The sequence below is a fragment of the Lissotriton helveticus genome, chromosome 2_2 (assembly GCF_964261635.1).
Source record: "Lissotriton helveticus chromosome 2_2, aLisHel1.1, whole genome shotgun sequence".
NCBI classification, from domain to species: domain Eukaryota; kingdom Metazoa; phylum Chordata; class Amphibia; order Caudata; family Salamandridae; genus Lissotriton; species Lissotriton helveticus.
In genome coordinates this window covers 372,761,769-372,784,960 of record NC_136060.1, presented here as the reverse complement: position 1 = coordinate 372,784,960, position 23,192 = coordinate 372,761,769, and the positions used below count along the sequence as shown (strand labels likewise).

At 47.4% G+C, this 23,192-nt stretch overlaps 1 protein-coding gene across 2 annotated transcripts in view; it reads left to right on the top strand.

Annotated features, from left to right (window-relative positions):
* HTT (huntingtin) overlaps positions 1–23,192 on the top strand; it is a 1,924,961-nt gene that overhangs the window by 597,140 nt on the left and 1,304,629 nt on the right. For both annotated transcript variants that reach the window (XM_078678546.1, XM_078678545.1), the window contains one exon: positions 7,589–7,734. In XM_078678546.1, the coding sequence (XP_078534672.1) occupies positions 7,589–7,734 (146 nt within the window). The remainder of the gene's footprint in view (positions 1–7,588; positions 7,735–23,192) is intronic.

Sequence of the window (23,192 nt, the reverse complement as noted above, 5' to 3'; positions counted from 1 at the left end):
TAACCCCTTGAAGGCTCGTTTGTCTGACATTCTTCAGTTTGCACTCTCTTTGGCTCAGCAAGGATTTGCTGTAGCGACAGTGAAAGGTTATCTTTCGGCTTTGTCGGCATTCCTTTGTTTGCCGGAACAGCCATCTTTATATAAGTCACCTGTAGTTTTAAGATTCTTAAAGGGTCTTGACGAATACATTTCCTCCCACTCCTTTTATTGTGCCTAAATGGTACTTGAATCTTGTCCTTACTTTCTTAATGGGTTCACCTTTCGAGCCATTGCACAGGTGTCCCTGGAGGTTGTTATCTTTTAAAACGGTCTTTCTGATTGCGATTACCTCGGCAAGGAGGGTAAGTGAGCTTTAAGCTCTAAGTTCAACCCCCCCCGTTCTTGACTATTCATGCTGAAAGAATGGCTGCTTTTCTGCCTAAGGTGGTAACTCCCTTCCATCTGGGGCAGTCCATTAACCTCCCTACCTTCTATCCTCCTCCTCACCCTTCCAAGGAGACCGTCTGGAACCTAAGAGGGCGGTGAGCTTCTACCTTGACAGAACCAGGGAGTTCCGTATTGATGACCAACTCTTCGTGAGTTTCGTTGGCTGCAGGAAAGGCAGAGCGGTGCACAAGCGCGCGCTATCTAGATGGATTGTCTTGTTTATCAAGATATGCTACTATCTGGCCAGTAAGGAACCTCCTGAAGATTTGAGAGCTCATTCTACTAGGGCAAAGCCGTCTACATCTGCTTTGTCTGGAGGTGTTCCCGTGGAGGACATTTGCAGGGCGGCAACTTGGGCCGCCCTCCACACTTTCACAAAGCATTATTGTTTAGATGCAGAGGTGAGGAGGGACGGACATTTTGCTTGTTCCGTCCTTCAGGACTTCTTGGTATAGAAGGGTGTACACCCTCCTCCAGGAGCGGGACTGCTGTGGGAATCTATTCACAAGGTGAGGAATCCACTGGCAGATGTATCCATCCATCTATCTGCCTGTGGATTCCACACTGACCCACCCGCCTCCCCGTTGTCTACTCTTGTATACCTTTAACAGTTGCTATTGCCTTTGTGCATGTTGTTTTTAAAGCAATGTCTTGTTTCTTTTTGCTCTATTGCATTGTTTTCACTCTGTGTGGGTTACCTTGATTAATTTGTACGGTGTACATTGTGTATATATACTGTTGTCGGTCCGTCGGTGTGCCTCGAGGGCAGGGAAAAAAGGGCGAAACAGATGTCATCACGTCGACGGGGTCCTTTTATGGATTCAGTGACAGCGGAGCCGCGCGCAATGCCGTGCTTCTGTGACGTCGTCCACGTCGGCGTGACGAGCTAAGAAAGAATTTTTCAAATGTTGCTGACGCAGGGGATATTCACAAGGTGAGGAATCCTCAGGCAAATACTGTATCCACCAGAAAAAGCGTTACCAAAGGTAAGTAACTTGTTCTTCTGTGTAGTGAGAGTTGTCTATTTTGAGGAGATGCCTGAAACCGCTAGACATCCACTAGTCCCACATCACCTGACCATTTTTTAACCTCCTTGATATCAGCACCGACTCACCCCAACTATGTTGTTTTGCCTACCACAGGTGGCATTACTCAGTTTAGAATTCCTTTATTTGAGAGGCCCTGTAGATCTGTGCGATATTTCTTTTATGGCACCAGGCAACACATGGATAGTTGTACACTATCTGGTGCTAAGCTTCACTGTAGTGAATGACATTCATTGGTATCAGTAGGGCTATGTACAGCAGTTTGAAGAGTAAGCACTAATTGTTATTCCTTCCTTAGAAGTATTTTGTGGAGAGCTAGACGTGTTCAGTTATAGTCCAGGCAAATTCATCCTCGGAGTGAATCAGAGTTTTTAAAATGCATCTCTAATTTTGGGGTGAGTCCATTCAGTGTTTTGGCTCCTGTTTTACTTGATAGGGCTTAACCATCATGGGTTGTCTTTCTGGTACACCTTAGTCCACAAGGACTTACAATAAGTTGCAGTTTATATAGAATCTTTGATGCTATAATCACCCTTCTGCTGTTTTCTTTTTGCTATCTTCTGCTCTGATTCACTTTTTTGGCTGCTTCCCCTCCTTCTGTTGCAAGCCCTGCTACTTTGTATTTTCTTGGTCCCTATTGGAACCTTCTGTCCATCGAAAAACATTCAATTCCTCCTGGATTGCTGTGTTCGTTGCACCTGCACATTCAGCCTCCGAGCTTACATCCAACCTCAGATCAATTGTACTGTTTTATTTGGTTCTATTGTACTTGTCAGGCGTTGCCTCTGTAAGTTGTCAAACTTTTTGGGAAAAGGTATATATTTGTCCCAACTGAAAATCTCTTCTATCTGTTTGGAATTGTTGATCCTTATGGTTTCCCTCCAATTTTAATAATCGTTTTCTCCTTCCCAACTGGTATTTGGCTTCCATATTCTTATTTACATTTTTATCAAGATCATCAATCAATTTACTGATTTGCTTCAGGAGTTCATCCCTGTCACCGTTCATGTATTTCACTAGTATCACCATCATTTGAAAGAGGCCAGTGTGTTATTTTCAACCCATTCCTTTAACATTAGGGGTTTGGGGATTCTCCTACTAAGGTGTAATCTTAATTCGCTGTCCCCTTGGCACTATGCGCACTTCAACATTCCGGTGCTTGGAAGCACTTTCCCATCACTTAGGGAAGTCGTTCTTTGATAACTTTGTTAAACGTTTTGTAAACTTCTTCTGCAGTGTCTATAAGTCACTTCGATGGTTCGAATTCCCCATACTATATTTTCTTCATTGTCTGACCGATTACTAAACAGTTGTAGTACCTCCTCCTCCTTCTTCAGACACACTTCAGTTTTGGGCATAGCTTCTTTCCAAAATCATGCATGTACTTTTGGGAATGGCATAACTTTATCAACTGAATATAGAATATATAGGCATGTCCCATCCCTCTATATCCATTGAAAACAAACTGGTGGAGCTTGCCATGATGTTGACCGTCCTACGACATTGGCTATCCGATCCTCAACCTGCGTTTACATCCAAGGGCTTGAGAATGCAGGAGCCGCAATAGAATCCAAGTAAGATGGGGGATGCCCCTGGACACGTGACGGGGATGGCGCATGGCCGATCTGAAGTCCGCTACTTTCAGTGTAATTTCCACTCTTTCCTCTCCATACATACAAAGTAAAGTGTTAGCACTGTGACAGAAAGCTCAATGTGTTTATTCTAACAAGCAACCTTGATCTTAATAAATAGTTTATCACCTGGTTATAGCAACAACCATAAAATTGACAAAATACAGTGAGATTTGTACATTTTCTTATGGACGAGTATAATTATGTGATAAATTTGTTATCCATTTAGTGTTTTTTTGTAATCCACACATAATTAATTGGAATAAACGAAAAAGTTTAAAGTAATTGCAGAACCATAACTAATGATGTGCCTCTTTACAAAAAAATACATATAATAGTGTCAAGGTTATTTACATCTTCTTTCCTAAAAACCTAGTGGCTTTCCATCACACCGGGCCAATGTACAGTGAAGAAATCTTGGAAGGACTCTCTTAGACCCTCTTTCGGATTCTCTCTCTAAAGCTTTGACAAATATATCTTCACATCTACAGGAGATTCCAGCTATTCTGCTTCAAGGGATTATCAAATAGAGTTTAGAACAGAAGATGGGGCAGAAGCTTTACTCAGAGTACTTTGTTGTCCCCCTCCTAAAATGGATATGCGATGCAACCATACATGTCTTTATCATCCATGAAATACATCGTGTTGACCTTTACTATTCGTTGTTTTACATCGTAGATTTTAACCACCCAGTTTCGTTATTAAGTATCTATCTATCTATCTATCTATCTATCTATCTATCTATCTATCTATCTATCTACCTATCTATCTATCTACCTATCTACCTGTCTATCTATCTGTCTATCTGTCTATATATATATATATATATATATATATATATATATATATATATATATATATATATATATATATTATATATCACCCACTGGTGGTCACCAGTGGTTAGTTCTAGTTAGGACCATATTTCCATAGAAAAAGCACTTTTTATTTTCCCAATAACTTTTGAACCGATTGACAGATCGTCACTAAACTTTCCCAACAAATGTTCTTCCACCTCAGCTCCTAAGTGGAAAGTTTTGGGAGGATCTTAGCGTAGGGGCAGAGAAAGGGGAGGGGGGTCCCAAAACGAGTTTTTTCCATTCATTATTCCATAGGAACTTTTGACATAAGTACACCCCAAATGGCTGAATGTATTTACTCCAAATTTGTCAGAAAGCTAGATCATAGTCCAGAAAGTGCTTTTTTGTGATTTGGTGTTAACCATTCAGTAGTTTTTGAACAATTAAGGATCAAAAACGTTGCATACTTCACGCCACAAAGGATTCACAAGGCTGAACAATCTCTTGGAGCGATCTGATTGGCTGCCACCAAATCAACAACAATGGGACCCTGCCTGTTTTTTGCAAGGATCCTCAAGCTCTCAGTAACACATATATATTTCTGTAGTAGGGGGATCTCTGTGTATAGTCATAATCATGTGAATAGTCCCGCCCATGTGCGTGGACCCCGGAGCAATAGAAATAGTCTCTTAAGTTGTCCTCATCTGCAATCCTGCATAGACACTTAAGAGAAATGAAAGACAAATATTGCAGCCTGAAATTAATGATGCTATTCTGGCCAGTGCTTCATCCTGAAGTGAAAAGGATAGCCAGATAACACAAAAATTTAAACATTTAGCTACGTTTCACACATAGAGAAACTCCCCTTCACAAAAATCCTTTGTCATGCTGGAGAGGAAGGGTTGGACAGACAAGCCCCATTGGCTGCCATTATGTGTCTATAAATGGATACTGTGCCTTTAAGGAACACTCAGGAGACCCTCGGTATCCCATGATGCACAGCCAGAGGCTAATTACTTTCAGTTCTTTTTTCCGGCTCCTGCTAGCAGGGCCCTGGAGCATTGAGCTCTACCTTTAGTGGTATATCTTCAATTATTTGACCTTTTTGGATAGTGTTTCACTCGACGTCTGAGGCCTTTTCCTTCCTTTTTCTGTCTTTTTGGGGCAGTTTAGCCATTCTTTTCTTGTCAAAATGCCATCTTTATTTGACTAGTGCCCAGAGTGTGGCAGGAAGAAGGCCAAATCGAACTCTCACAGGGTTTGTATACTCTGTCTTCCTTCAAATCATGTTCCTGACTCCTGTGTCAACTGCAAGTCATTCTCCAGGAGGACCCTGCGTGACAGGGAGAAGATTCGTCTTCAAGGCCTGGAGCAGAGAAGACAACAGGCTGCAGGTGGGCCATCTGGTCGTGGAGAGAGCCATTCCTCTTCCACAGCCCCTGCGTCGGCCTCTGGGGTGCTCCCCAGTAGGTAGAAGGCTCAGAAATGACGCAGGTCCCGGTCGACGTCGAGGGCGACAATGTCGACGTCGAGGCCTGGTATGACTACCATATGCTCCCCTTCGACCCAGGGCTCTGGGTCTAAACGACGTCGAAGATCGACGTCGAGGGGAAGGACTTCAAGACCTCAATCGAGGTCGACATTGAGGACTTCACAGACGACGTCGACACATCATCGCCGTCGATCTGAGTCCAGGAGACATCGGTGCTCGCCGTCGAGGCAACACCGCCGTTCGCCGCCGACCCGCAGGTCGCCGTCGACTAGAAGATCATAGACGTCGAGAAGGTCATCGACGTCGAGGAGGAAGTCGAAGTCCAGGAGAAAGTCGACATTGAGATAAAAGTACAAAACATTACTTTACGTTAAAAAATACAGTAGAAATTTGCTGTAAAACAAAGGTTAAAGTAACATTATAGTTAGAAAACAATTTTGGTGACAACGTAATGTTTTGAATGGAGCAAAACCACTGAAATTCCCCTGTTGTAGTTATCTCTGGTAACTATAACTTGTTCCATAAGGTGACTACAACTGGCGCCCTCGCCAGTCACTGCCAATTACTCCTGATCGTACATCCCTCATGAAATCTTCTATGACATCGTTGATAATACCATTGTAACATTTGCAATTACATTATTGAAAACTGTGCATGGCTCCGCTTGGCCTGGTGCCGAATCTGATCACTGTCCTTATAATGGAGCAGTTAAGCCTCTGCTGTGTCGCCCCAGGCGGTGGGGACCGTGCCGGGACTTGATGTGCTCTCTTCAGATCTAAGAAGGGGGAGAAGCCATCGGGTGCCACCTACGTTTTCATTCATGTCTTTAAGAAATCCAGCGTATTAGGCCCCTCCGGTCGCTCCAGCAGACTATTCATCCGAATATTGTTCCTCCGGGCCCTGTTTTTGGCGTCTTCAACCCTATACTCCAGTGTTTTAACTCTCCCCTTCATGGACACCAGGCTCCCTTGTAAAGAAACCAATTCCAGGGATAGTTTGGCCAGGGTGCGTTCCATAGTTGTGACTCTCAGCCACGTGCCAGTGTTCCTCTTGCAAAATTGCCATATCTGCCACCATTGTGTCCATTTTCAACTCAAGGGCCTCACAGGCATCAGTGTTCACCTGCAGGATAGTGTCCAAAGTTGCCCCTTTGTGGCCTTTAGATGTGACGGGCGCAGCACTACCACCATCCTCTACGTCACTGGTGCTCGTGTGGGCGACCTGCGGGGATCTGCCTGCCCATGGTGAAGTACCCCAAAAAGTGCAGAACTTACCTGCATGTTAAATTCCAGTGTGGACCGCATACCTACAAAAATATCATAAGCATCAGGCCTTTCATCCGGCTCTTCGCATTGATGCTGATGCTCCTAAAACCAACTATGCAAGTTCTTCTATCGTGTCTGGTCATCTCTGCGTTCAGAGTGTAGACTTCCTTCAAAGCCTGTGATTAAGTCCCCTCCCGCAAGCACCTTTGTAGTGTCATGCATGATGTCATTTGTGATTTTATCTGTGTCATCTATCAGATCCGAGGTCATTCGCAGTATATTGTGGGATTTATGGTACACACTGCACACCTAACTGACGATTTTCAGATTTTAGGTTTCAAGTTTTAATAGGTTTTGAATTGTAGCTTAATGGTGATGTATCATGAATTTCTTCGCTCTAGAGTGATAAGTAAGGCAGCGTGTTTGTTCTACATATGAAATAGGCTATTTTGTGAATGCTGTTTCCCTAGTGATTATATTTTTTAATTTACGTTTGGCTGCCACTCATTGAATTCAAGAGTCATATTCTGAATTCATTGAATTTTTTGAGCCTTTGTTGAACATTATGCATATTGTAAACCAGTCAGTTTGTATTGCTCTATATGTTTGCATTTTGCAAGAGCAAGTTTGTGGAGGATGAGATATGGGTTAATATTGTCCTTCTGATCGTGGGACACCTACTGACAGTCTGTTATATTCAACCTTACACACAGTTATTCCTTTGTCTACTAATCAGTGAATCTCAACCAAATGTGTGATCTTAGTAACAAGACAATTCTGAGTAACGTGAAGATACTCTTTTTGTTTTGTAATACTGTGTGTGACAAACAAAATGTATTAAAGCATTATTAACCCTGATTTGAAATTTATGGAAGTATTTCCCCCCTAGTTCCTTCTGAAAGTATGTATGCATTTCACTCTTCTTTAGTTTGGCTGCTGTGAAGCTCTGTGTCTTCTCTCAACTACATTTCCTGTCTGCATATGGAGTGTTGGCTGGCACTGTGGATATGTCTTTTCATCTAGTGTGCAGGCTTCCAGAATTAGCATTTACAAAAATAGAGGACGGTCTATAAGGTAAGCGCTTCTGTTTTATTTGAGCTTATTTCTGCTTTGTAAGATGTTATACAATTTACACTTTCACCAGTATACACCTTTTCATATTTCTTACTTTATAAACAGTCATAACTTGTTTACAAACTTTTTGCCTGAGCTTACATCAAGATTGTTTTTACTGGTTTTAACATTGCTATGCGTGCATAGATTTTGGCGTGCATTGACATTGCATTCACCGAAATTAATATTCCCCCTCTAGTTGAATTTTCAACTAAATAATTTTCTGATGTCATGAAGGTCACATTATTCCAAGCTGTGTGTCTTTCTGTAGTGTCTGCTATCCTTTCTCTAGCTATTTGCATACAACCTAATTTGAGAACTGTTTTTACAGCAGGAAATCCCCATTTGAATGAAACCACACAACAGTAGAGCAAAAATGATAACTGGAAGCAATGACATGACACAGTTTGGACACCCATAGGGGGCGCTAGGAAAAAATTCTATAAAACCAGTCCTGCTCAGGGGCTCCTCCTTCCCTCTTCATTTGGGGTTGTAGATGATGCAGTGCTTGAATGGCAAGAGTGAGAGATACGTTTTCAAGCTCATTTCTAGGAATGAATATACAACAGGTAGCACCAATCTTTGCACACGTCTCACCCTCTATTGTGGTCGTCAAGTCCAACACATACCGATGTTGCATCACCATGAGGCAGATGGCTGTTACTTTGTCCTTGATAGCGTTTAGACCGAGCTCAGTTTTGATCTTCTTCAGCAGGAGTTCACCTTTGTTTACACTGGGAAGAAGGGTATGGGCCCTCCTGCGTTGACTTGTTTCAGAAAAAAGTAAATTCTTCCGGAATGTCAGTGTACTGAGCCCAGCCAAAATAGTCAGCGGTTCTTCTTCGAGCCTGATTCAACAGAGTTGTTTTCTTCTGTAGCTTTCCCAGGGATGACCTGGGTTGGAGTGTGTAAGATTATGAGGGGGCAGAGGCCCGCTATCCGGGGACGAGCTGGACGTAGGCAAGCTCACCACACTGCCAGGACCTATCCATCAATGTGTAGGTACACCATTGCAGGTTCGGTATATAAAGTATACGTTTCCATACAATTAGGGGTTGCCCCTTCCCTTCCTACCATGTGTATACCAGATTTCCAGGCATGGCGTTTGACCCCCTCCCATGGGACTTGTTTCCCCTAGTATCGGCAAGGTGAATATCCCTGCACTGGAATTCCATATCAAGGGTCTTTTTGTCATTAAAAAAAGGCGGCCCCAAATATGTTATGGGCCACCCTGGTACTACAGGCGGAGGCGGGAGCGGACGTATTTGTGCACTGGTACGGTGGTCTTGCTACCTCCAAGAACCTCTTTTATATTAAGAGTCTGGGCCAAACAGTGCCCCTTCTGCATATCCGGTCTAGCTCAGTTTGAATGTCGCTAGTTCAGTAAACAGGTACAGTATTGTGAGGTTTGTCTCATACCAGGTGATGTTTACCACTGCTCTATTGGGTTCTACTCTATTGGGTTGTATCTTGGCCCTAATCCTACATAGGTACAGGTGAACAATACATGTTGATTTCTCTGGGCAGTAAAGCATGTCTGCTCCTATGGCTGGTATTGGCGAACATATGTAGCACGACCTGTTTGCGGTTTTGAGTGCCCATGGCGTTCGTGTGCTGATACTTTGTGTTGTGTAGTAGCATACTGTGTAGTGTGTGAGGAATGCTAGCATTTGGTTCAGCATAAGTGTAAGTGAGGTGGGAGATCTTGCAAGTCTTGCAAAAATGTTCTTGTAAGTTCCAAGAAACAAGGTAGATTTCTGGCTCCAGAAGGGTGAAAGAGCACCCATGCTAAACAGAAAGCGTACAAGAAAACACAAATACGTAACTTGGGAAACATCCATGGGTATTAGGATGGTTTTCAGGAGAGATGTCTGTGGTCTGGGCACCCAGGGGTGTCTTGTCTTGTCTTGGTGTAGTACAAAAAAGAGTATTTTTATGAAAACAATTCCCCAAAGTCAACTTTCTGTGTTCTTGAACTGTTGGCCTTAATTTAAGTCTTTTTGGGAGCTTCGGTTGAAGTCTTTTTGGGAGCTTACGACTTGATTGCAGACATGTTGAATAAGAGCTGTGGGTTGTAGTTTAGCTTGGAAGAAACACATCATTAGCCATCTTTCTGAAAATTCCTGTGCCTTCTTTATGTGAAAGAAACATGTTAGTTATAGAGTCTTTACCTCCAGGCGTCAGACTGGATCCGGAAAGTTTTTTGTCAGTAGTACATCTGCTCGTCGGAAGGTGGCTTCGGTTGGCTCCGCGTCCATCGTTGGCGTTGTGTCTCCGGTATGATGTTGTGGTAGCTACTTAGACGCCGCCCTCGTGCCCTGACGTCAGTTCTTTCTTTTTCCACGCCAGCCAGCGCACATCCGGGAAGAGCAGTACCTCCAGTCAGTTTTTGACTGACATTTTTTTCTCGACTTTCGTCGACTTCTATTTTGGGTCTTTGACTCCTGGTGCATGAGGGATGCCTGGCTTGAATGCATGCAGTTCCTGTAACCGACTGATGTCGGTGACTGATCCTCACTGCGGGTGCCTCTTTTGCCTGTGCTCCGACTGCTGGTCGATGGTGCCGAAAGCTTTGCGGGAGCAGTCTTAAATGCTGCTTGAGCGCCGGCAGTCGGCTCCGCGCTGTTTGAGGTCCTGGTCGCGAGGGAGGTCGATGGACCGGTCGCGGAGCCACCACCATTGGTCCTAGGTCTTCGAAGTCTTCGCACTTTAGGTCAGGTAAGTCAAAGCGTAAGAAGAAGTCAAAGAAGCACCGTTGCTCTTCGACTTCTCCTTGTTGGTCGGCTGATCCGACGAGGGTTGAGGGTGGTGCCCCTCCCGCGGCTCCGGGCCCTGCGGAACCGGTTGGGGGGCTCAGGCCTTCTCCGCCGACGGGTCCGGCCCGGCGCCCCAAGGCCCCCCTTAGATCAGGCCTGATTCCGGATCGGCACCGGTTGACCTCATTACACCTCCTCCGGCACCGCTTCCACCTTTACCTCATTCGATGCAGGTCAGCGCCCTGGCAGGTGTTGACCCCGGCCTCCATTCGGCGCGGAGCCGGACCAACATCGCCCGTCGCCGTATCCCATGATGAGAGGGGTTTTTGTTCCCCTGTTCACTCTTGGGGTCCCTTTTGAGCCAGATTGGCACCCAGAGGAGGAGGAGGAGGACTGGAAGGGGCCAGGAGACCATTTGGCTGATCAGGTAGAATCTGAACAGGACTGGAGAGAGGAGCTGGGGGATGCCAGTGATCTGGACACCTCCCCTGACTTTGACCTATTGTCTCCTCCTACCATGGCTATGGAGGAGGAAGCGTCGCACTCAGTGGTGTTGCGTAGGGCGGCCGATGCTCTCAACCGTGAGCTCCCTACTGTGGCGGTCAGGGCTAACCTCCTGACAGAAGTGCTTCAGCCGGCAGCGAGCTCTTCGGAGCCCCTGCTACCGTTTAATGATGCACTTACGGACATCCTTTTGGGTAGCTGGTCCAGACCCAACACCGGGGCTCCCGTGGATAGGATGATTTCCCGATGCCACCGCTCGGCTCCTGGCGACCCCACTTTCCTCTCCCAACACCCCACCCCTGAGAGCGTGGTGGTCCAAGCCTCTACTTCCAAGAGTGCGTTCACTACCGCTCCGCTGGAAAAAGAAACCAAAAAGCTGGATCACCTTGGAAAGAAAAACATTTCTTCTGCCAGTTTAGGGCTGCGGTCGGTAAACACTGCATGTCTGTTGGACCGTTATTCCCACTCTGTGTGGGATACGGTTGTGCAAGTGCTGCCTCAGTGTCCGGAGGAGGCCCAGACAGGGCTCTCCCAGGCTGTTGCCACCTGGAGGGATGTGGCAAAGTTTACCATCCGTTGTGGGCTGGATACCACAGACTCTCTGGGCAGGACGATTTCCACGTCGGTAGCCCTTGGGCTCTACGCCTGGATGAGATCCACTGGCTTTTCGGGGGATGTCGAGAATACCCTCATTGACATGCCCTTTGGTGGGCGTCACCTTTTTGGTGGCAAAGCAGACAACGCTCTAGAGCGTTTCAAGGACTCACAGGCTTACAGCCAAGTCCTTGGGCCACTCCAGTCATCGGGTGCAGACTGCTTTTTGCCCCTTTCGTGGCTACGGAAGGGGTGCCCCACTATGTCCTGCCTAAAGCCACAGGCCGCAGCAAGCTCCCCAAGCGCCGCGTGGCAGAGGACGTGGGAACCAACACCGTGGTTCAGGGGGCCAGCGGGTGGGCCAGTCCACCAACCCCGTCTCTGAAGCAGCCTCTAATCCTTCCTAGTCTGACATTTCAAACCCATCAAACTCCAGTGGGTCACAATAAAGCAACACAGGTAGTGGTGGTTTAGGCTGTCGCACTTTCCAATCCTCTACTTAGATTTGTTATTAGAAATAAAGTTGTCAATAAACCTCGTTTTATTTCACAAAAATGGTGCCCCTCAAGGTAACATTTCACATCCCAATACCACAGATGTCGGCTTCCACTTAGATCCCAGGGGGGTCAATTCTAGGAGACTATTAAACAAAGTTTGTCGTACCTCGGCACTCTAAAAATGTAATGTCATAGAAGCCAATGCTTCTAAAGGAGTTTATTCCCCGTCTTGGCCTGTTTAGAGAGTCAAGACCGCCTATGGCTCATATACACAGCACTCCTATTTAATCAATCATAGAGAGAACCTCCGAAAAGGTGCAATGGCTTTGAATTTTTAATAACTTATTTAGGAGATATATTTGTACAGTCTTTCATAGTATTGACACACAAAATATTGTAGTCAAAAGGTCCTTCTGTACTGTAATCCCAGAAGAAAAAGGATGATACGAGCAGCCGACACGTGTTTCGTTACTGAAAAGTAACTTCCTCAAGACTTCTAAGATCTGTAACTGGAAAGTATCAAGACCAGTCCGGAAGTCGCATTTAGTAAATAGGATGTTGTACCTTAAATTTGGTGAGTGAATTGATTCCCCATCTTATAGGTAAATTTGCTGTGCTCCCAAACATCATAAAAGTGTAACTCTTTTGCTGAGTTTTTTCACTAGTGTGTTATTGGTTTACTCATGTCCAATACACATCAAGTCAAGCGATCATTCACCCTGAAAGCGCGGTGACATAGCAGACTAATATTTCTAACTAAATTAATTCAGCGAGCGCAGCGGTGGAGTACTTCTTTGACTTTCAAGTCTGTGATGGAAGTTGCAGCAATGGGAGCTATAATAGGCCCTTTACACGCCGTCTCGCGGCACGGTGATCTGGCGTCTTCCGGAAGTATTGTTGGGACAGTGCCGAGGTACGACAAACTTTGTTTAATAAACTCCAGTGGGATTCTCCATCACCTCCCCCACTGGCGCACCATCATGTCGGACAGATGGATTTTGCAGATAGTTCGAAGGGGCTAATCTCTCCCCTTCGGGACTACTCCTCCAACCATGCCACCGCTATACCACCGTATGTCGGAGGATAACCTGGCACTTCTCCAACAGGAAGTTGTGACTCTCTTGGCCGAGGGAGCCATTGAGTGCGTCCCTGTCCCACTACTTTCGGGTGCCCAAGGAGGACAAGGGCCTGTGTCTTATCTTGGATCTCAGACATCAATCGCTTCCTCCGGAAGGAGAAGGAGAAGTTCAAGATGGTAACACTTGCTCAGGTCCTGTCTGCCCTCGACCCGCAAGACTAGATGGTAGCGTTGGACTTGCAGGACGTTTACTTTCATATCGCCGTCCTGCCGGCCCAACGGCGTTACCTGAGGTTCACGGTAGGCCACGAGCATTTTCACTTTATCGTGCTCCCCTTTGGCCTTACCAGCACCCCTCAGGTGTTCACGAAAGTGAAGGCGGTGGTCGCAGCTCATCTACACAGATCAGGGGTTTCAGTCTTCCCCTATCTCGACGACTGGCTGTTGAAGGCGGGCTTGCCCCTGGCAGTCGTCTCCCACCTCCAGACTACAGCCTACCTCCTGCATTCACTGGGGTTCTCCAACAATGTGCCGAAGTCGCACCTGATTCCCTCTCAGAAGCTCCTCTTCATTGGAGCGGTTCTAGACACGAAGCTGTTTCGGGTCTATCCTCCCGAACAGCAAGTCTGGGATATTCGGGCTATGATTCCGATCTTTCAGCCTCTATCCCAGGTTTCAGTTAGACTGACCCTGAGGCTGCTGGGCCTCTTGGCCTCCTGCATCGTGCTGGTCGATCATGCCCCGTGGCATATGCTGGCTCTGCTGTGGGACCTGAAGTTCCAGTGTGCGCAGCATCAGGGGAATCTGTCTGATTGCTTTCAGAGCTCGCAGGGCACTGCACAACAATTGCAGTTGCGGCTTACGAACCAAGATTGGGTTGACGGCAGATCCCTCTCCCTTCTCCAACCAGATTACACCGTGGTGACGGGTGCGTCCCTCTTGGGATGGGGTGGCCACATGGGAGAGGCGGAGATCAGAGGCCTCTGGTCTCCAGCAGAGTCCGGGCTCCATATCAACCTTCTGGAGCTTAGGGGGGTTAGTCTTGCACTGAAGGCATTCTTTCCCTCTGTCAAGGGGAGAGTAGTGCTGGTGTTCACAGACAACACCGCCATGTGGTATTGCAACAAACAGGACGGGGTGGGTTCGTGGACCCTATGTCAGGAGGCCCTCCGCCTCTGTACATGGCTGGAACATCAGTGCATTTTCCTGGTGGTTGAACACCTGGCAGGTTCTGTGTACGCCAGGGCGGACAAACTCAGCTGCAGGTGCATGATGTATCACGAATGGCGTCTGAACTCAGAGGTGGAGCAAGGCCTCTTTCTACTGTGGGAAGAGCCTTGGTTAGTTCTATTCGCCACTGAAGAGAACGCGTTATATCAGCAATTCTGTGCGTGGAAATTTCCAAGGCGGCACTCGCTAGTCAACGCTTTTCTTCGCGAGTGGAGTTGCGGTCTGTTGTACGCCTTTCCGCCTATACCACTTCTGCCCAGAGTGCTGACGAATATCAAGCGCGACCAGGACCAAGTGATTCTTGTGACTCCGGATTGAGCAAAGTGAGTCTGGTAACCTGAGCTGCTCAGCATGGCCATCGATCCTCCGATCCTACTGCCTCTTCGGGAGGATCTTCTGTCGCAGCAACAGGGAATGGTTCTCCACCTGAACCTGTCCATCCTCCACCTACTTGCGTGGAGATTGAGCAGCGCCAGTTGACGTCTTTTGACCTGCTTCCCGAGGTCTGTGATGTAATCTTGGCAGCCAGGCGTCCCCTCACTAAGACGGTATACGTCTGCCGGTGGAACAAATTTGTGGCATAGTGCACAGCAAAGGCTGTGGATCCCCTTTCTGCCCCTCTTTCTGAGGTTCTCTTGTTCCTCCTTTCTATGGCCCAGCAGGGCTCTGCTCTGGGCACTGTCAAGGGCTATCTCTCGACCATCTCTGCCTTCCTTCGGCTTCCAGATCAGCCTTCTCTTTTCAAGTCCCCAGTGGTAAATCTTTTTCTGAAAGGCATACCTCCCCTCTTTCCTCATATTCCTTTTGTTATGCCTCAGTGGGACCTGAATCTGGTATTGACCCATTTAATGTGCGCTCCCTTTGAGCCACTTTATAGCTGTCCTTTAAGGCTTCTCACTCTTAAGACTGCTTTCCTGATTACCATCACCTCTGCTAGGAGAGCGAGTTAGCTCCTGGCTCTTTCAGCCAAGCCTCCTTTCTTGCCCGTCCATCCGGACAGAGTGGTCCTCAGGACTCGTCCCTCCTTCTTGCCCAAGGTTGTCACTGCCTTTCACATCAGGCAGACCATCACTTTGCCCACCTTTTTCTCGCCTCTGCATCCTGCGAAAGAGGAAGAGAGGCTCCACCGCCTGGACCCAAAACGTACGCTTTCCTTTTATTTGGATCGCACCAAACAGTTCAGAGTGAATGACTAACTCTTTGTTGGGTACGTGGGTGCATAGAAAGGTCAGGCCATACACAAACAAACTATCTCCCTGTGTGTCGTTTTGTGTATCAAAGCCTGCTATTCTCTGGCGAAGAAAGAGTCTCCATTGGGGCTGCGCGCCGATTCTACCAGGGCGACGACAGCAACTACTACTATCGGACTAGGCGTTCCTCTAAGTGACATTTGTCAGGCAGCTATGTGGGCCTCGCTGCACACGTTTACAAAGCACTACTTCCTTGACAGTCCGGTCCAGAGAGACGGCTTCTTTGGCCATTCTGTGCTCCAGGACTTTCTGGTTTGAGATTGGTTCGCAGACCCACCACTGGGGTTCATATTGCCGGGGTATCTATTCTAAGGTAAGAAATCTATAACTAGCATGTTTCTTTCAGACACACAAGTTATTTACCTTCTGTAACAATATTTCTGTAAGAAACATTAGTTAGTTACAGATTCCTTACCAACCTACCCATCCTCCCTGTTCTGCAAACTGATTTCCAGGGTTATGGATATCCTTTCAGGGCCCTAGTTTTGTGCACCAGTGGTCAGTGTCTTGCATAGCTCTGCGTTTCTGGCGCGGAAAGTCGCGTACAGAACTGACGTCAGCGCGCGAGGGGTGTGTCTTAGTAGCTACAGCGACGTCATCTCGGTGAAACAACGCCAACGACGGACGTGGAGCCGACCAACGCCACCTTCCGACTCGCAGAGGCAAAGCTGACGAAAAACTTTCCGGATCCAGTCTGACGCCTGGGGATGAATCTAAGGTAAGGAATCTATAACTAATATTTCTTACAGATATATTGTTACTGAAGGTAAGTAACTTGTTCTTTAGGGGTGCACTCTTTAGCTTTACTTTGCGCAAGACTTTCTAGTGGGGTACTGGAAGGAAGTGATGGTACTTTTTTAGGCAATATTGAGTTTAATTTGTTTTAGCGTTATTTTGTGAGTACTTTGGTCCCCCTCTCCTTGCAATAGCAACTAGAGCACTTTTCTCTGCGGGCTGCTTCCGTTAAATGTATTTGTGTGTGTCATTTTATCAGTGCAAGGGTGTTATTTTGACCTGCATGTGCTCTGTGCAATGTGAGGGGAAGTGTATGCTTAATTATTTTTGGGGTTTTTGTAAGTAATGGCAATGTTTCAGTTGTCACGTGCATGTCCCTCTGGTGTCTGCGAGTGGCGTGTATTGAGGTTCTACCTAATGGAGTTGGGTGATTGGGTTATGCCCTCTTTCTGGTAGGTTGGGATGTTTGGGCTACTTTTGGGCTTCTTTGTGCGGGTTCCGTTGGGCATTTACCAATGCTTTTGGTCGATGCTGCTTCTAACGTAGCATTCTGGAGGTTTTCAGGGAGATGTTTATGGCCCCTTTATAGCTGCACAGGGTAGTGACTGGGATTTTGATTTGTTTTCAGTGTTTTCAACGAGAGTCGGGAGTGCATTTGGGACTCATCGTGATTGGCTCAATGTGGGAAATGCTAATCGATTCTATGGATTTTTACCTACTGACTGGGTATCATGAGGTTACTGGCTTCGTAGTTTTGTGGACATCCTTGTCCTTGGTGTGGGGGAAACCTGGCTCCTGACACTGGATCGTTTGCCTCATTTTGGAACTGTAAGGGGGGCTTCATTTGGTGGAAACCCTGGGGCTGGTGAGACTTGTATAGCTCGCCCTAGGCTGGACTTGGATGACTGGATCTGGGTGCCTGATCCCCCGTCAGACTGCCCCTCTCAGGAAAACAACATGTCCATCTGCTCCCTGATGAGGCTGCTGAGCAGACTTTTGATGTCGCCTATAGCCAACTTTATTCCCTTGGTGTTTTTTTCAAAACATGGGATCCACTTTTCTGCCCCATCCATCAATGGAGGCAGTTTGTTCATCAGCCCTTATTTATCCATCTCTGTCCATGGCACATAGATGATCCTGACACACCCGCCTGTAGCAGCGGGCATATTTTGGTGTGTGGCAGCTTAATCGGTTTCTCCCTGACATAGCTCTCCCTTCTTCCCAGACATTCCTGCATGTAGGGAAAGTTCCATCACTGATCTCCCCCTCTGTGCCATTCTACCCCTACTTTGTCTTAATTGTATTTCACAAATAAGTTCATTGGCGCAAACTGAGGTGTTGTTGTAGGAATAGATTGTGCCTACAACTTACTTAAGGAGTAATTTGTTGTTCTTACGGGAATGGGGGAGGAAGGGTAGCGCATCCTGGATGCTGCTCCTCGCTTTTCTTTGTTTGACGCTGACTCTTGTGAACCGGGTCACGAGAGGCAGCGTCAAACAAAGGGTAAGTGAATTCACTTACCTTATATGAGCGACCTCACAAGTTTATCGTTCTCTCCCTGGTCCTGAAGAAAGCCCAACTACCCTCTAGGGCACGAAGGGGCTGAAACATTTCAACCTTCAATGTTTAGACACTAGGCGCAGTGGACCACTAATATATCCACCCAGTTCCGACACCATTTTTAATGCTTTCTCTCTCTGGTTTATTAAACAATAATGTACAAGCTTGGAGGTAATTTTGACATTCACTTCTTTCCGCATTACCTCACGTATTCTATCACCAGTATTACGAACCAGATGGTCTTCCTCTGGGTGGAAGAATATAGGCCGGCTGGAGAACTGGAAACTCAAGCAGAAACAAAAGAAAGACACAATAATATTAGAACACACTTAACATTCTACGTCGAGAATCAAGATATACTGCCAATGAAATTAGAGTGCATAATGGTTTTTTACATACAACATGTAGACTCTGCGGCATCAAGATACGGGATTCATTCCCTTTTGATTTATACTTTCTGTGAGCTTGATCAGGGTTTTTCCTGCTTGCGCGTTTGGCTCCAGGTTAGGTGTAACCCCACCTGTGACCTATCAATCAGTAGGCTTAGGTTTAGGTCACAGGACCTGTTTAAGTTTGACCACGTAGATGACTCTCGGTTGATGGGGAGGTCATCTCGAGTGAATTTGATAGCAATTATCCAAGTTTGTTATTATGTGTACATATAACAAGGTGGTCCTTGATATCATATTTAGCTTCATTCTCATTATTATAGGTACAGTTGTCATAGCATTGAGCAACATTATTTTTACTGGTTTTGACATTGCTATGTGTGCATAGATCATGGTTTACCAAGACATAGCATTTACCGATATTAACAGGAGCCTGAAATATGGTAGCTTGCCCACAAAGCCTATTGAGTTCTCCCCTTGTGATAATGCCAGTGCTGCTACACAACAGTGTATTGTTCCTCCAGGGAAGGCATAGGGAGAGTGCGGGAAAAATCACATCTTTAAATTGGGGCTTTCAAGAAATTTTGCTAACCAGTACCTTGGATGATTCAGACAAACAGTCTCTCACTTCACTGGGAAGTCAAATTACTTTTCCTCCTGTGCAGGCAACATCAGACTTTTTCCCCCAGTTTTGAATTCTGCTCAGACTCTTAAAGCAGGACAGGCAATCCTGATCCATTACTTCTCCTGACCTGCTGCAGACAGCTCCACCTATTCAAAAGGACTCTGAGTTCACTCATGAAGCCACAGAACAACCAATCAGAAACAGTTTTTGTGTGAGCTTAATTGTTGCTTTCTTCAAGTGTAATGTTAATAGAAACGCGGGAACAAAATTACAATGTTCAGGGACCTTGGGTATCAAGGAGTTATGAACACAGTGGTCCCGAACAAGGACAATAGGAGCAGAGGAAATTGAATATAGACTAGGAATCAGTACTATATTTACTCTGTCCAGTCGGACGGGATAAATTTAATATTTCAAATATTTGAAAAAATAAAGTGGGGACACAAACCTTTGTCCAACAAGGTATACATAAACCAAGGCACTGGCAGAACAAATGCTTGTACGTCATACATTAAATAAAACTGGCATAAATGTGCACTGTTACACATGAGCAGTGACTAATTAAATTGCGTTTACAGTGTACAGAGAGTCGACGACTTTTCGATCCCATGAAAGCAATTGTGGGATCATCATCAGGACAGTACATTACATGCCTGAGTAAAATTGCTGTAGTAATTAGAAGGCGGTGCGATAACTCACGAATGCCGTAAAGCGGACCGCAGCAGCGTATCCTAATGGAGAGAGATAGACCGAGTAGGAATCGTCTGCTGGGTACAGCTGTTCGATGACCAGTGAGGATTGACACAAGAGTAAAGTAGACCACTATAGAGGACAGAAATGGTGTAGCTGGCAAAGAAGGTGAAAACGTCCCGTGGAATCCAAGGATGGATTCTTGAAGAGAAGTACCTGTAAGCAGAGGGGACATAGTCTCTGCCACTCGGGACCAGGAGGTACGGAAGGCCAAAAACCACTGATGACGGAAGATGCAGGAGGGATGACGGTGACTTTGTCGCTGCAGCTGTGAGGGCCAAGGAGCGCTGTGGAAGACCAGGAACCTTATATGAGCTGTCCCACGTCGGATGTCAAGAACCAGGAGTCAGTGTCCGGCGGGGGCACCAACAAGCTTTGGTAGCAGCAACAGACGTGGTAAACTAAAAAGATACAGCTTTGGGACCAACAAAATCCAAGAGACTCACCAAGTGCAGGATAATCAGAGCAGGCTCCGAGCAAACAGGGAAGCCCACTGAAGTCAAAGAAGAACCTCCAGAGGCCAAAGAAGACCCTCAAGAGGACCCACAGGCTGAAGGCACAGGGGTCGCAAGAGGACATCGAGCAGCTCACCAAAGATGCAGGCCCACGATGCAGAGGATGCGGTGAGGATGAAGATATTGGCAGGAAGAGATGCTAGAGGCTGGAGCTTTTTGTAGCCCGAAGATCTCTGGAGCACAACAAGCCTTGGCAACGGCAAGTTGACAGTGCACATGGGTTTCTGTTCCAGTGGTTCCGACAAGGGATACTGGCCTCAAACTTGCTGAGAGGACACGTCAGGCCTCGAAGGAGTTGCAGATCCACCTCCTGTGTTGCTGAGCCTTTTGGAGCCCGTGGGACGTCAGGAGCAGCAGATCGGTCAACTTTGTTGCGGTGCCTGAAGATGCAAGGGAGTGACTCCTTCACTCCAAGGGAGATTCAGGTATCTTTGATGCCCATAGGCCTGGAGAGGAACCTGGATGAAGCACAGACTATGATGAAGACCTGCAGAACAGTGAGACCAGGACCTTCAGGAGTCTTCCTTGGTGCAGTCTCGGTTACAGGCAAAGTTCAGCAAAGTCCAAAGTGCCCCAGACAGTTGAAGTTGAAGTGGTTTCGAGTTTGAATCTTGTCCCACAACCAATCTGAAGAGCCACCCACAGGTAAACCCTTAACTACCCTAGGGAAAGGGTTGGGACAATTCAAGGGTTCCTCCCTGAGGAGGACACTTCCATGTCCTTTGTCCAGTGTCGCACCAAAGCATGAGCAAAGGGGACCCTGAATTGGCTCAAGCTGGATCATGCAAGGGGGCACCAAATGTGCCCGTCAACGGAGTCTGGTGGCACTGGAAAATGCCCCCACCCCAGCCAAATGCACAAAGTCCTGTCTGGGAGGTGATCACACCTCACTGTGACAGGAAACCTATTGATCTAAAAGAGACCATTAGTTATAGATTCCTTACCTTAGAATTACCCCCAGGGTCTGCCGACTCCACGTTCAGCGTGGTGGTTGCCAGGATGACGTCGCAATATCTACTTGGATGCCGCACCTGCGCGCTGACGTCAGTTCCTTCTTTTTCCGAGCCGACTGCGATGATCCGGAGAGAGCTTACCCCTTAGTCATTTTTTGACAAAACTTTTTTAGACTTTCATCAACATCTTTCTTTTTTTTTTGTCTTCGACTCCTGGTAGCACGAGGGATATCCCATCGTCAGAGCGGCATCAAGCCTTGTGACTCCTGTCACTAATTGATGTCCATCACGGATCTGCACCATGTGTGCCTCTGCTGCCTGGAGCGCGACAACGACCTGAATTCGTGCTCCGACTGCCAGGCCATGAATCCGAAGCCTGTGCGGGAGTGGTCCTGAGAGCTCTTGGAGGCCCGGCAGTCCGCTTTGCGTCGTTCTAGGTTTCGGTCTCGGGGAAGGTCTCTGGACCAGTAGCGGAACCACCACCACTTGTCATCGAAGTCTTCGTACTCATCGGGTGAGTCAAAGCACAAGAAGAAGGCGGAGAAGCATAGTCGCTCTTCGCCTTCTCCCAGTCTGTCGGTCAAAGCGACGCGGGACCCGGAGCGTTGTCGCTCTTCAGCTCTGTCTTTGGAGCCTGCTTATGGAACGATTCTGCTCTTCCTCCCTTTCCCGTAGCCAAAGCGTCCCTTGCCCAGCTTCGAGCTTTTTACGAAGCACTCCATAGCATCTTTGGGCAACCCGACTCCGCTGGTGCGCCTTCGTGCTGTGCGGACCCGGCTGAGGGCCAGAGGGCCCCCGAGAATCTAGGCCTGGTTCTTTATTGGTGCCGGTCAACGTTACAGGACCTTCCCCTGCGCCGAATCCAGTGACAATGCCCCCAACGTCGGTTGGGCCCCCAACTGGCATCGACCCCAGCCTCACCCCCGACTTGGATACAGTGTTCATCTCTGGCATTCCCTACCACTCTGAGTGGCAACCAGAGGAGGGTGAGGAGGGCTGGGAGGGGTCTGTAGACCCTTTAGCTGACCAGCTTGAAGAACCGGACTGGCGAGAGGAACTGGGTAATACCAGTGGTTTGGATCCCTCCCTAAACCTTGGCATGCTCTCTCCTCCTACTGCGGCTACGGAGGCGGGAGCTTTCTTACACAGTGGTGTTGTGTAGGGCGGCTGAGGCCTTGAGCCTGGAGCTTCCTACGGTGAAAGTCAGGACTAACCACCTGACAGAGGTACTTTAACCGGCAGCGGCCTCTTCAGAGTCAGAGCTGCCTTTTAATGAAGCCCTCACAGCCGTCCTCCAGGGCCCTTGGTTAAAGCCTAGCACAGGGGCTCCTGTGGACAGGATGATTGCCCAACACCACCACCCGGCCCGGGCGACCCACTTTTCCTCTCCCAACACCCCACCCCTGAGAGCTTGGTGGTCCAAGCCTCGTCTTCGAAGAGTGCATTCCCTACTCCTCCAAGAAGCTGGCCCAATTTGGGAAGATGTTTTCTGCCGCCACCTCGGTGAACATTGCATGCCTCTTGGGTCATTATACCCATGCTCTGTTGGATAAGGTTGCGCAAGTGCTACCTCCGTTCCCGGAGAAGGCCTGGGCCGTTCTCACCCGCGCAGTGGCAGAGGGTCAAGATGCAGCTAAGTTCAGCATTAGATGTGGGCTGGATACCGCCAACTCTCTGGGCAGAACGGTTTCCACGTCGGTAGCCTTGAGGCGCTACACCTGGTTGAGGATTCTCTGGGGATGTCCAATCCACCCTTCTGGACATGCCCTTTGATGGCCGTCGCCTGTTCGGTGACAAGGCAGACTCAGCGCTTGAGCGCTTCAAAGATTCTAGGCCTACGGCCAGATCCTTGGGCCTTGCAGCAACCTCTTGCCCCACACAGTCATTCTTTCGCCCCTTTTGTGGCTACGGAAGGGGTGCCCCACCACGTTCCTCCCAATCTGACCACAAGACTACCCAAGCTATCCAGTCTCTGCGTGGCCG